This window comes from Bufo bufo, chromosome 10 (genome assembly GCF_905171765.1).
Source record: "Bufo bufo chromosome 10, aBufBuf1.1, whole genome shotgun sequence".
Lineage (NCBI taxonomy): Eukaryota > Metazoa > Chordata > Amphibia > Anura > Bufonidae > Bufo > Bufo bufo.
Window position 1 is genome coordinate 67,927,487 of NC_053398.1, and position 15,597 is coordinate 67,943,083.

General features: G+C 43.7%; 1 protein-coding gene across 1 annotated transcript in view; it reads right to left on the bottom strand.

Moving 5' to 3' along the window:
• Window positions 1-15,597, bottom strand: part of UBXN1 (UBX domain protein 1) — a 284,132-nt gene that overhangs the window by 132,185 nt on the left and 136,350 nt on the right. Inside the window, 1 exon segment of the mRNA XM_040410065.1 lies at window positions 326-377. Coding sequence (XP_040265999.1) covers window positions 326-377 — 52 coding nt within the window.

The window sequence follows — 15,597 nt, forward strand, 5'->3', positions numbered from 1 at the left end:
GGCTCGGCCCAGGAAGTCCTTGATGGCCGTGCAGTACATGTACGGTGAAGGTCCAGAAGGGGTTAATGTGGCACCAAAGATCCTTGTTCATTGGCAGCGCATGTAAACAGGGACGTGCTGCCAACAAATAATGAAACTGTATGGGAATGAAGGATCCTAGTAATGATTATTCATTCCCTTACACCACTGATCATTGCTATACGTAAGTGCATTTAATGAGCATGAGATGATTAGGAATGAACCTCCTCAATCCCTTATTGTTTTTAGCCAGACATCCCAAAACAATGCCATATGTTTATTCTCCATTATGACAAATTACACTCACCCTTCTTGCTCTCTCTGCTTTGTCACGTGCAATTTTCTCTCTGACACGTTCTCTACAAAGTAACAATAAAAAGACATGGCAGATATGAATATGCTGTAGCAAAAGTATCTGCTAGGCAACATGTAAAGTATCATTTACCAGAGAATTATTTTAACCCCTAGACATGTACAATACTTATATTTTTATTTAAAAAATAATAATAAATTATTATATTATGCAACCATATTCTGCAGCACTTTGCAATTCAGAGGGTGCAAGTACAAATCAAAATAGACATCACAGACTAGTATACAAATCATTGAGTTTAGGGAACATAAGCCTGCCTAAAAAGATGTGTTTTTAAGGAACGTTTAAAGATCAGGAAGTTGGGAATTAACCTGATTGTCCGCGGCTGAGAATTCCAGAGAGCTGGTGTGGCTCAAGAAAAGTCTTGAAGACTATAGTGAGAGTTTTGAATTATGGAGGATATTAAACTTTGATCATTGGTAGAACAGAGAGCACGAGTAGGGTGGTAGTCAGAAATGATGGATATGTAGGGTGATGCAGCACTATGGAGAGCTTTGTGGGTGAGGGCGAGAAGTTTGAATTGTATTCTGTGGTGGATGGGCAATCAGTAAAGTGACTGGCATAGACGAGAGGCATTGGTATAGTCAATGGACAGATAGATGATCCTGGCTTCTGCATTTAGGACAGAATGTAGGGGGGAGAGTTTAGTGAGGGAAGACCAATTATTAATATTAATAATATTAATTAATAATAAATCGTTAAATATATAGTGCCACCAGTGTCAAGATGATGATGATGAATCAAAGCAACAAGAAGATTTGTGGCTGTTTCCACTGTGAGAGATGAGCATGCTAGTGATTGAATATGGGAAGAAAAGGAAAGATCGGAGTCAAACATAACCCCAAGACAGCGGGCATGCTGGTCAGGAGTAATGATTGTACCATAGACTGGGGGAAAGACAACTAGTAACATTTTTGAAAGATTCCGTTTCGGATAGAGAGAGGACATGATTTTAGAGACAGTGGATAGAGAGATTTATGTAACAACAGCAAATACCCCAGTAAAACATCCACATAAACACAGCAGTGGTCCCCTCCACTGACTTATCAGTACGATCTCAATCCCAAACAATTTGCCAGTGTCTGGCCAGTGTTAACGGACAGAAGTCTGTTTCTGGGCTGGATATTGCCATGATGTCAATCACAGAGATCACTTTAATGTTTCAGAACACACTTCTGGTGCCGCCCTGTGTCTCTGACTTATTCACTCTCCTGTCAGCCAGCTGACAGAGAAAGGGACTGATTGATGCAGACAGCTAGTGTGAAGAAAAGACGGAAGATATGCATATTCTAAAAATACTACATGCACACAACCATATGTATTTTGCGGCCCGCAAACCACAGATCCACAAAATATGAATACCATCCTCTTTTCTTTTTTCTTTGTGGACCCATTAACTTCAATGGGGCTGTGGATCTTATTTTGCAGACCAGAATAGGACATGTTCTATAATTTGCTCCTTGCAAAGGCCTTGATGGTTGGGACTTTACTGCTGCCTCCCTGGTGTGATTTGTGATAATAGTTCTGATTGTGGACAACAATCATTGCTGATTGTTGCCATTGCTCTTATTGTTATTAACCACTTAAGGACCACAGGTTTATACCCCCCTAGTGACCAGGCCCTTTTTTACAAATCGTCACTTCACAACTTTAACGGTTTATTGCTCGGTCATGCAACTTGGCACCCAAATGAATTTTACCTCCTTTTCTTCTCACAAATACAGCTTTCTTTTGGTGGTATTTGATTGCTGCTGAGATTTTTCGTTTTTCTGATATTAATCAAAATAGACCGCAATTTTCTCCAAAAAAGTGTATTTTTTAACTTTTTCTGGTAAAATTGTTCAAATATAAGTACATTTCTATACAAGTTTGTGTCAGAATTTACTGTGCTACATGTCTTTGATGGAAAAAAAAATCCAATAAGTGTATATTTATTGGTTTGCGCAAAAGTTATAGCGTTTACAAACTATGGTACAAAAATGTGAATTTCTGCATTTTGAAGCAGCTCTGACTTTCTGAGCACCTGTCATGTTTCTTGAGGTGCTAGAATGCCAGGATAGTATAAATACCCCCCAAATGACCCCATTTTACAAAGAAGACACCCCAAAGTATTTGCGGAGGGGCATGGTGAGTTTATGTATGATTTTTTTTTTTTTTTTCACAAGTTAGCGGAAAATGACACTTTCTGAGGAAAAAATAATAATAATAATAAAGTTTCCATTTCTGCTAACTTCTGGCAAAAAAAATAAAAAATCTCCCACGGACTCACTATGCCGCTCAGTGAATACCTTGGGGTGTCTACTTCCAAAATGGGGTCATTTGTGGGGTGTGTTTACTGTTCTGGCATTTTGGGCGGGGCTAAATTGTGAGCAACCCTGTAAAGCCTAAAGGTACTCGTTGGACTTTCGGCCCCTTTACGCAACTAGGCTGCAAAAAAAGTGTCACACATGTGGTATCGCCGTACTCAGAAGTAGGGGGAATGTGTTTTGGGGTGTATTTTTACATTTACCCATGCTGGGTGAGAGAAATATCTCTGTAAATTGACAACTTTGCATAAAAAAATGGAAAAAGTTGTCATTTACAGAGATATTTCTCACACACAGTATGGGTATATGTAAAAATACACCCCAAAACACATTGCCCTACTTCTCCTGAGTACGGCGATACCACATGTGTGACACTTTTTTGCAGCCAAGATGCGCAAAGGGCCAATGAGTACCTTTTAGGAGGGCATTTTTAGGTATTTGGATTCCAGACTTCTTCTCACGCTTTAGGGCCCCTAAAATGCCAGGGCAGTATAAATACCCCACATGTGACCCCATTTTGGAAAGAAGACACCCCAAGGTATTCCGTGTGGGGCTTGGCGAGTTCATAGAAGATTTTTTTTTTTGGCACAAGTTAGCGGAAATTTATTTCTTTTTTTCTCACAAAGTCTGCCTTTCCGCTAACTTGTGACAAAAAGTTCAATCTTTCATGGACTCAATATGCCCCTCAGCGAATACCTTGGGGTGTCTTCTTTCCAAAATGGCAAAATGGGGTCATTTGTGGGGTGTTTGCACTGCCCTGCATTTGAGGGTCTCCGCAATCATTACATGTATGGCCAGCATTAGGAGTTTCTGCTATTCTCCTTATATTGAGCATACGGGTAATGAGATTTTTTTTTTCCGTTCAGCCTCTGGGCTGAAAGAAAAAATGAACGGCACAGATTTCTTCATTCGCATCGATCAATGTGGATGAAAAAATCTCTGCCAAAAAATGTGCAAAAAAAAAGGGGAAAGGACATAGGAGTGCTTGCGAAGTAAAGCTGCGATCGCTAATAAAGATCCAAAAAGCTCAAAAGTGATCTTTATAGCGCCGCAGCGATTTTACGGTTGTTTTGCAGTGATCAGAAAAAATCAATTTCTTTCACTGCGGTGGGGCGGACTGAACGCAAGTGTGCGCACAAGATCAGGCCTGATCGGGCGAACACTGCGTTTTTTGTAGAGCCTAAGGTGACCCTAATGTACTGATATAGATCTGATTGCGATCAGTCTTGATCACTTACAGATACTATATAGTACTAGTGCTGATTAGCGACAGCGATGACGCTAATCAGCGACTAATCAGTGACTGCGGTGCGGTAGGCTGGGCGCTAACTACCTAACAAGTAGCTAACTAACTGGCGGTGATAAGGACCCTTAGGCCCCATTCACACGTCTGCAATTGTGTTCCGCATTTTGCGGAACGGAATTGCAGACCCATTCATTTCTATGGGGACAGACTTTGTCCCGCTCGGATCCGGAATTGCGGATCTGCACTTCCGGGTCTGCACTTCCGTTCCACAAAAATATAGAACATGTCCTATTCTTGTCCGCAATTGCGGACAAGAAAAGGCATTTTCTATATAGTTCTGGCAATGTGCGGATCCGCAAAATGCGGAAAGCACATTGCCGGTGTCCGCGTTTTGCAGATCCGCAAAACACATACGGACGTCTGAATGGAGCCTTACAGGGAGGTGATCAATGACATGGGGGTGATCAGGGAGTCTATATGGGGTGATCAGGGGTTAATAAGTGACAGGGGTGTGTGTGTAGTGTAGTGTGGTGTGGTGCTACTTACAGAGCTGCCTGTGTCCTCTGGTGGTGGATCCAAGCAAAAGGGACCACCAGAGGACCAGGTAGCAGGTATATCAGACGCTGGTAACAAAACAGCGTCTAATATACCTTTCTGATGCGATTTTTTAAACATCTACAGCCTGCCAGCGAATGATCAGCGCTGGCAGGCTGTAGTTTAACTTCAGAGCTGCGCGCGCGTTCACGCAAAATCTCGGGTCTCACGAGATGACGCCAATAGGCGTTGCTGAGACCTGAGAGCGCTGCCGTCCAGACGCCTATCGGCGTTACCGTGGCGGCAAGCGGTTAAAGCACATCGCACATCAGAGAGACAGTATATGTTTTTTGTTTAGTACCATTACCTTCTCTTTGTGATGTCAAGTTCTGAACTATTTGTTGCCTTTTGTGTTAAAGAGGTTGTCCGGTCCCAAAATCAAAATTATTTTTATGTGCTCCTAACGCCCCTCACTATCCATACATATGCCCCCAATACCTGTTTTCTTATGTCTGAGCTTTCCTTCCCCCCTGGAAGACATCACATTATCCTGGCAGAGCTGCTTACTTTCTCCCCTTCTTGTTTTGTTGAATACATAACTTTATTGATACACAAGCCTGGCTGCAGTGCAGAGTTACAAGTCACAGGCTGGCCACGCCCCCCACACTGCTCTGTCTGCAGCAGCTCCACCCACTACAACTCCTGTGTCCATGTTACTACACCCAGACATGAATCTCCTTCTCACTCAGTGTCTAAATCTCATCACTGACCGTCCACAGGCTCTGCCCTCACTATCTCCAGAGTGTAATAAACACATCTGTATCTAATCCTAACATGTATGTGTGCCTGATACATAGCCTGTTTTATGCGATACTGCCTGCTGAAGTGTGTATCTAATCCTATCTTCTATGATGCAGCCTGCTGAAGTGTGTATCTAATTCCATTTTGTATGACACAGTCTGCTAAGTGGTGTATCTAATCCTATCTTGTATGATCCTGCCTGCTGAGCTGTGTATCTAAACCCTTATGCACACGACCGTATCCATTTTTCGGTCTGCTAAACGCAGATCCGCTAAATAAGGATACTGTAACGGACCGTTCAGCACACAGCTCCGTTCAGACGATATCCTCCTTTCAATGCACAGGCAGCTACTGCAAGCACCACTCTGCCGAACTGCAAACTACACGAACACTGGAAACCGCAGAACAGGAAAAGCATACAATCGGCTTACACTCCTGGTAATCAGCATACAATCCAATTCCCCCAATAACGAGACGGCACTTCGTTTTGAGGTCAAGCAGAACTGACTGTCCTGGGGCATACAGCCTCTTTTATTTACAATCCACAAACATAGTACTGCCCACAGGGTTTTGAAATACAACCAATCAATATATTACAACACATACAATGTAAGTACAGCAGCAAATCGGACACAATGGGACAATAGAAACACACCCAGCATATTCCTCCCCTCTGTCTAGGAGATAATTGAGTCAATTTCTGTATCTACACAACTATCTCCTAAGCTGAAAAGTTACACTTCTTATAAATTGTTACAACTTTGTGAGTTTACATTGTCCATACATATAACTTATATCAATTTAACCAGTATAACTTGGGGACAAACCTATCCAAAATTCACTTGAATAGGTTCAGGGGTTTAAAAGTTAGTAAAAGTATCTTAAAGGGCTGTAATCCTGGGGCAGGAGGCGGGCAAACAGCCCCCTCCAAAACACTGTGGCGAAGTGGCTTTCGCCACAGATACTGTTTGTGTGCGACCAGCATTTTTTTATTTTGCAGGCCCATTGATTTCTATGGATTTCAGGTCTGTATTATGAGGACCAAAATAGGACATATTCTTTTTTTGCAGAACTGACACTGTGCTTTCCACATCCGTATATTAGTACAGCAAAAGATAGAAGATGTCTTATTCTGGTCCTCATAATGCAGATCTAAAACCCATAGAACTCAATGGCTCTGGAAAAAAATGCACATCTCACACAGGCAGTATCCTTATTTAGCAGATCTGCTACTTGGAGAGAGCAGAACGGATACAGTCTTGTGCATGAGGCCTAATCCTATCTTTTTTTGGTCCTGACTGCTGAAGGGTTTATCTTGGGCCATCATGTGTGATACACTTGAGATAAGACCATGATCAGCCTGGGAAACACGGTCCGCATGTCGCCACATCTCCCAGGCCGACCGCACTCTTCCTGACCGAACTGATGATATGACAGTAATGTATGATACAGCCAGTTATCTTAGCTGGTCAGGGAGCCGAGGTTGGCCTGAAATTGTGGCTGACACTTGGACTAAGACATGGATTCCTGGGCCGATCACAGTAGTTTGCAATGGTCACTATCACTCATACTGAGCCACCATAACAGTGTTATCCACAGTGCCCCCATAACAGTGACATCCACAGTGCCCCCATAACAGTGACATCCACAGCGCCCCCGTATAGTTACATTAACAGTGTCCCCATACCAGTGACATCCACAGGCCCCCCATAACAGTGACATCCACAGCGCCCCCATAAAGTGACATCCACAGCGCCCCCATAACAGTGACATCCACAGCACCCCCCATAACAGTGACATCCACAGCGCCCCCATAACAGTGACATCCACTGCGCCCCCATAACAGTGACATCCACAGCGCCCCCATAACAGGTGACATCCACAGCGCCCCCATAACAGGACATCCACAGCGGCCCCCCATAACAGACATCCACAGCGCCCCCATAACAGACATCCACAGCGCCCCCATACAGACATCCACAGCGCCCAAAAAGTGACATCCACAGCGCCCCCATAACAGTGACATCCACAGCGCCCCCATAACAGTGACATCCACAGCGCCCCCATAACAGAGACATCCACAGCGCCCCCATAACAGAGACATCCACAGCGGCCCTATAACAGTAATATCCACAGTGCCCCATAACAGTGACATCCACCGCTCCCCCATAACAGTGTCACTGTTATGGGAGCACTGTGGATATCACTGTTATGGGGTCACTCTAGATGTTATCTACAGTGCCCCCATGTGCCATCCAAAGTGTCCCCCATGTGCCATGCACAGTTCCCCAATGACCTCCACAGCATAGAGATCAGCCTCTGTGGCTGATCGCTATGCTGTCACTCATATACAGCGCTTACATCGCACTGTATATGAGTCAGTACAGGCTTCACATGGAAGAAGAACCGAAGAAGGCTGGCAGGAGGCGGTGACGTCAGTGATGAAGTTTCGTCTCCTGCCTCAGGTAGGAAAAGAAGAGGATGGCGCTGGACCGGAAGACTTCAAAACGCTTCAGGAGCGGTCACGTGACCGTGAAGAGTATCATAGGAAGGGCTGCGCTGTGGAGGGTAAGTACTGGTGTAATAACCTTCCCTCCACAGGTTATGAAGATGGACAATTTTCAAGTAGAGGCCGGAGAAACCCTTTAATATGTTATTAGTTATTTTTCAATAAAAGTTGATACATTTTAATATTATGTGGGGTGTTTGCCTCTTACCCTAGTGAAACACATATAAAGAGTGGGCCCTCTAACAATCCCCGCAGAAGGAAAGATATGAGAATATCTCAACGGAAAGATGCACTTATACATCATAAGTAAAAATTACACATATTTGGTAAAGACAGAAAACACCCATTGACAAGACACCAAGGGTCAAAAATAACACAGTTGGACCAATACAGATTACACACGAAATGCAGGCAGCATAAGTACCAAGATCACAAAGGAGGAATACAGTATACAGACCCAGCAGGCGCCACAAACACCAGGGGCTGAACTAGAACAAACAAACTAGAAATATACCAAATGTATATAGAGGCTGGCTCTCAAAACATATACTAGGATCAACAGTTTAATAGTAAAAAAAAAAAAAAAAAAAGTATACCTTGTAATATTGTGTAAAATACGAGGAAAGTACAATACAGTAATAATGTAGCCAAGTCCCCCCCAAAACAAAACCCCAAACTATGAATTTTACTGTATTGGAAATATATCTAGGGACACACTTTGATCAAAGTTCATTGTGTCCTCCTTTCAGAACTCATGTCCCACTTTCAATATAAAATTATACAGTATATTTTTGTAGAGATCCAAAGGTCAATACACAAACACAAATGTAGATGACAATGACATGTACTTTTCCACTAAAGTATGGTATGTATATAATAATCTTTAATAATTCATTACTCCCAGTTACAGATTGTAACAAACATGTGGTTTTACTCGCGCCTTTATAGCAGAAGCGGTGTTATGTTTTCCCTGCGTTTCCAGCATCCCACAAACAGCCTGGTTAGAGCAGGAAGTCCGTGAGATGGCTTTCCTTTTACAGCAATGTATATGGTCTTGACTTGGTTAGATGTATAGCAGTATGATATTGTAAAAGCAACCATACAGTTTTTAACTGATTGTAGCAGTACAGTGGAAACAGACAAACGGCTATAAGCATTTCAGGAAATGCTATTTATTTGTCAATGGTCAGTAATAGATATGAAGTTTCTGTCCTTAGGTTCACAATTCTTATAGGGTCTAGACATTATACGGTATAGGAAAGCTGGACTGGACTTTTTCTCTTTATAACTTACAGCGGCATGCAAAAGTTTGGGCACCCATGCTCAAAATGACCGTTAGACGAGTTCACGCTTCAGTTATTTGGTCTGTTATTTCCATCAGTTTTTGTAAACCAATTCAGAGGCCAAGCCTATTCTCGGCTTAGGTATCGAGAATAGATCTACAGGGTGGGGCCATTTTGAAAGAATAAAGTACGTTAAACCAAGCACATCATTGTTTTTCTTGTGAAATTCCCAATAAGTTTGATGTGTCAAATGACCCTCTTTCTATTGAAAAAACTAAAGTTGGATCAAAATGGCCGACTTCAAAATGGCCACCATGGTCACCACCCATCTTGAAAAGTTTCCCCCCTCACATATACAATGTGCCACAAACAGGAAGTTAATATCACCAACCAATCCCATTTTATTAAGGTGTATCCATATAAAGGCCCACCCTGTACACCCAGGGCCGGTTTTAGACAAAATGTGGCCCTGGGCAAAATCAAAAGTAGGGCCCCAAATCTTGTAATAATGTACTAACAATACAGGTACATTCTGTTGATTCCATCTCTCCCTCACAGATTTACACCCCATAAAGCTGCTCACACAGATCTGCACCCTCATGGCTCCAGAATACGCCGCAGGCCCCCTCCCCTCACGGCAATGAGTACCCCTCACTCACGGCATCCAAGAGTGTTAAAAACCGGAAGCGCGGGCTTCCCTTCAGGCGCGCTTTTCCCCAGCGGAGATTGTAGAAAGCCACCCTGTTCTAAAAATGAGCCGCAGCCTGTACAGCTTCCAGGGCTCATTGTTAGTAATATCCCAGTTCAGGCCACTAGATGGCAGGGCTAACTGAATTTTGTATGTATTCAGCACTATATATTCAGCTAGTAGCCAAGTGGAGCATTTATAACTTTGTGCAATATCTATGCACCTAGCCCTTGGTATCATTAAGTTCCTATATGTACTCAGGCTTATAGTTTTAGTCTAATCTACTACCTTGGGCTTCTATTTGTTGTTGCCCTGGAGAGCCTGAATTATCTTAGCTTGGTCAACATAACTTTTTTTGGGGCGTGCATTTTTTCGCCCCCACTGGTGGAGTACAACTATTAGGACTCTATGGTATCTTTTTGGCTTTACTATGTAGCTAGCGATAAGAGTTTGGGGTTTGCTTCCCATTTTTACATCTGTGACATAAGTGCTGTATCGAATCTATGTACCCCATGTATATCTTTTATGGATCACTTTCCCACCTTCTCCTTATTATTGTATTTAAATGATATATTTTGAGTAATAAAGATTATTATACATTTTATAGTCATAGTCCCATTAATCTTTCTTTTGGTTAGGCACTAGATGGCAGCACTGAACTGTGATATAGTGATTTCTATACAGAATAATGGAGCAACTTCCATTATTCTGTATAAGTTGCAATCTGATGACTGCAAGTTGTGGTCCACTTGGGGACCTAACAAAAAGAAAAAAAAAAAAAAAAAAAAAAGTAAAAAAAAAAAAAAGTTAAAATTATAAAAAAAAATTAAATTAAAAGTAAAATCATCCCACTTTCCACCAAATAAAAATAAACAAAAAAGAAAATAACATTATGGACATCGCAGCATGCAGGTACTATTAAAATATAAAAACAAGTTAGCTCATATGGTGAATGGCATAACAAAAAAAAAAAAAAGGCTGATTTGCCGTTTTTTCATCACTTTAACGCCAAAGAAAATTGAATAAGGGCTCTTTCACACTTGCGTTGTCCGGATCCGTTGTGCACTCCATTTGCCGGAGGTGCCCGCGGATCAGTAACAACGCAAGTGTACTGAAAGCATTTGAAGACAGATCCGTCTTCAAATGCGTTCAGTGTTACTATGGCACCCAGGATGCTATTAAAGTCCTGGCTGCCATAGTAGTAGTGGGGAGCGGGGGAGCAGTATACTTATCGTCCGTGCGGCTCCCGGGGCGCTCCAGAATGACGTCAGAGCGCCCCATGCGCATGGAGGACGTGATCCATGCAACACGTCATCCATGAGCGTGGGGCGCCCTGACGTCACTCTGAAGCGCCCCGGGAGCGCACAGACGGGAAGTATACTGCTCCCCCGCTCCCCACTACACTTTACCATGGCAAACAGGACTTTAGCGTCCTGGAAGGCCATGGTAACCATTCAGAAAAGCTAAACGTCGGATCCGGTAATGCGCCGAAACGACGTTTAGCTTAAGGCCGGATCCGGATTAATGCATTTTCAATGGGCATTAATTCCGGATCCGGCCTTGCGGCAAGTGTTCAGGATTTTTGGCCGGAGCCAAAAGCGCAGCATGCGGCGGTATTTTTCTCTCCGGCCAAAAAACGTTCCGTTCCGGAACTGAAGGCATCCTGATGCATCCTGAACGGATTTCTCTCCATTCAGAATGCATTGGGATAATCCTGATCAGGATTCTTCCGGCATAGAGCCCCGACGACGGAACTCTATGCCGGAACCTAACAACGCAAGTGTGAAAGAGCCCTAAAAAGTGATCATCATACATACCCCAAAATGGTATAGTCAAAAACTACAGATCGTCCGCAAAAAATGAGCCCCCACACATCTCGTATACATAACTATAAAAAGGTTATGAGGGTCAGAATATTGTGGTGGTAAGAAAATTTTTTTTTTTTAGAAAGTGAGTCCTGATCAGGCTTACTGAGGCAGAGCTTGCTGCAGTGAGCCGGCCTATAGAGGTCCTTAGCGGGGGTGCTGCTAGGGTTGACACTCCTTTCCCAACAAAAAATACTGGTTAAAGTTAAAAAGATTGGTGTGGATTAATATGGTGTTATTTGATAATATTTAAATTTTGCTCCACTTTTATTTATTTTTTATAAAATCAAACTTATCACTGTTGGGGACACCCTGAGAATAAAAATTTATTTAGCCTCCATTTTTTAAATGCTTCTGTGGGGATTTGAACTCACAACCATCTACATTAAAGGCTATAGAGGCTCCATTTTAAGTTACTGTTACTATATTATGGCTAAAAACCCTCATAGTTTCCCACACATTAAGCATCCATATATATCAGAAGCATCATTTATATATTTTTTTAGTGATTACATATTTATTTTGTGCCATAACAATTTATTACAATTACTAAAAAAAACCTAAATAAAATAAGTAAATAAATACTTCTATATATAAAAATACCTAATGCAAGAGAACCATTCTATGAGGTTTTTCAGCAATAGAGTAGATTTTGTGAGTTTGAATCCCACAGAAACATAAAAAAAAATAGAGGCTAAATTAGACTGTTTGGGCCTTAATGACCAAGTGTCACGGATGGTGTTGCAGAAAGCTGGAACTTATAAAATAAACATCCGACCGGCTTGATCCCAAACTAAGGAGCATATGGGTGAGCCCTATAAAACCCCTAGAGCTCTCCTCGACTGCTATGCCATGCAAAGATCTTTATGGTAGACGATTGCATGCCCTCGTACCTTATACTATGTGACACCTAAAAACCATATAATAGTGAGGGGGACACGACCACGGGCTCCCTGCACTTAATACGGACCCGGAGTCAGGGGCCCTACAATCAAGCCAGCAAGAAACACAAATAAAGGAAACAGACTTGATCTGAGGAATCAGAGAAGCAGCCTCCAGCAGTGAACACAATCCAGGAAGAAGTATAAACCACAAAGTGAGGGCAGTATGGGAGGGATATAAAGGGAGACAATCAGTGCAAAATAGTTGACAGTTGGGAGAAGGAAAGGAAATGAGAAAGTGAAACCAAAACAGAGAACATCATACAAAAGGTAGAGAGAACGTCTGCCAGATCTTCTCACAGAGCTGGCGGTGACAGTACCCCTCCCTCTACGGGTGGACTCCGGACACTCATTGCCCACCTTCTTAGGATGAACCTATGGAAAGCCCTGATGAGATGAGTGGCCACTGGGACCCCACATCCTCTCCTCAGGACCATACCCTCCCAATGAACGAGGTACTGGAAAGAACCGCGGATAATGCGAGAATCCACAATCCTAGGAGACCTGAAATTCAAGATTACATCAACAACAATCGGAGGAGACAAAGAGGAGGGTACAGTGGGTTGGACATAAGGTTTTAATAGGGACCTGTGAAAAACATTATGGATCTTCCAAGTCTGAGGAAGATCAAGACGGAAGGCAAAGGGATTGAGGACGGACAATATCTTGTAAGGCCCAATAAACCTAGACCTAACTTCCAGGAGGGAACCTTCAGTTTGATATTCTTGTAGACAACCACACAGATCATCCACATTCCGATCCGGACCAGGCACACGTCTCTTATCCGCCACACACTTATACTCTCACTCATCCTCTTCAGATTACCCTGAATCTTTTGCAAATAAATGACAAAGACGAGGAAAATCTCTCCTCATCAGGTAAACAAGAAGACCCCTCTCCAGAGAATGGTCCCAAACTGCGGATGGAAACCCATATGCACCAAAAAATGGTGACTTATCAGAGGACTCTGGCGACGGTTATTTAAAGCAAACTCAGCAAGGGACAAAAAAAGGACACCACAATCCTCCTGATTCTCCGCCACAAAAACAGCGCAGATATGTCTCCAGAATCTGATTGACCGGTTCGGTCTGACCATTCGACTGCGGGTGAAAAGTAGAAGAGAACGACAACCGAACCCCCAAGCGAGAACAGAAGGCCTTCAGAATCTGGAAACAAATTGCGTGCCCCCTATCAGAAACCGATGTCGAAGGATGCATGCAATTTACCAATTGATCAACAATGCTTGCGCCAGCGTCTTAGCATTGGGTAACCCAGGAAAGGAATGAAATGCCGCATTTTGGCTAAAACGTCCACTACTACCAGAATCACAGTCTTCCCCGAGGAAGGAGGCAGGTCCGTAATGAAGTCCATGGACAGATGCGTCCAAGGACGGGAAGGAATGGGTAACGGGAGGAGAGAACCCGATGGCCGTGAATAAGGGACCTTGGCACGAGCACAGGTCTCGCAGGGCTGCCACAAAACCCTCCGTCGTCCATACGAAGAGCCGGCCACCAGAATCTCAGAGCAATGAGATCCACTGTGGCTCTGCTCCCCGGGGTGCCCAGCAAGGACAGTAATGTGGTGCTCCTTAGAAACCTTGTGTCGTAAAGCGAGAGGCACAAGCAACCTCCCAGGGGGACAAAGATCAGGAGCCTCTGCCTGGGCTGCCTTAAACTCTGCCTCCAAATCAGGATAAAAAGCAGAGACGACCACCCCTTCAGCCAAAATGGGACCCGGGTCTTCAAAGTTCCCCCCCTCCCGGAAAACAATGTGACAGGGCATCTGCCTTCAAATTTTTAAAACCCAGGGCGGAACGTAACAACAAAATTAAACCTAGAAAAGAACAAAGACCATCTGGCCTGTCTCGGGTTCAGACGCTTGGCCGATTCCAAGTAGACCAGATTCTTATGGTCTGTAAACACGGTAATAGGGTGTCTGGCCCCCTCTAACCAATGGCGCCATTCCTCAAAAGCTAATTTGATGGCCAACAACTCCCTATCTCCCACATCGTAATTTCTCTCTGCAGAGGAGAGTTTCCTTGAGAAAAAGGCACACGGTCGCCATTTGGCAGGAGAGGGACCCTGAGATAAGACCACACCCACACCCACCTCAGAAGCGTCCACCTCAACAATAAAAGGTAGAGGAGACAATCAGGTTGTACCAAAATGGAGCGGAAGCAAAACTCTCTTTGATACTAGAAAAGGCTTTAAGCGCATCTACCGACCACAAAGAAAATCTAGGGGTGCACCGAAATTCTTTCCGGCGGCCGAAAATATCGGCCGAAAATGGGCCTAATCCATTTCGGCCGATATTGGTACCTATTGGCAGAAAATAAGGGGTTTGGGATTTGTGGGATTTGTCACCCGCGCCGGGCGGGCGGTTTACTTTAAGTCACTGCATCTTTATTTTACCTTACAATCGTGACGCTCCAGTAACAACTCTGCAGGCAGAGCGAGGGCGGCGTAACGTCACTTACTCACGTGACGCGCCTTGCTTCGCCTCCTTCATTCATAAAAGTGGGCGGAGCAGGTGGCGTCACGTGAAGTAAGTGACGTTACGTCCGGCCCTCCGCTCTGCCTGCAGAGTTTGTTACTGGAGCGTCACGATTGTAAGGTAAATATAGATGCAGTGAGTGATTAGTCTGCTGTGAGACGCTAGCAGGGCCGGGGGCTGTTATGGGGTAGGGGATCGTGTCTACGGCACAGCCTATGGGGAGGGGGGATCTGGTGCACTGTTTTGGGTAAAGGGATCTGTGCACTGTGATGGGGAAAGGGATCTGGCACTGTTATGGGGGAAAGGGATCTGTGCACTGTTATGGCCCATAACAGTGCACAATATCCCCCCCTCCATAACAAGCGCCACCCACAGATGAATTTCATTCATGAAAAAGTATTATTAGAAAATCATTAAAAAAAAGTATTTTAAAAGTATTTGGGCAAAAAGGTAGTTTCGTTTCGGTCAAGGGCATCCTGAATTTTCGTTTTCGGACCAGAATTTTCATTTCGGTGCACCCCTAGAAAAATCTACCCCCTT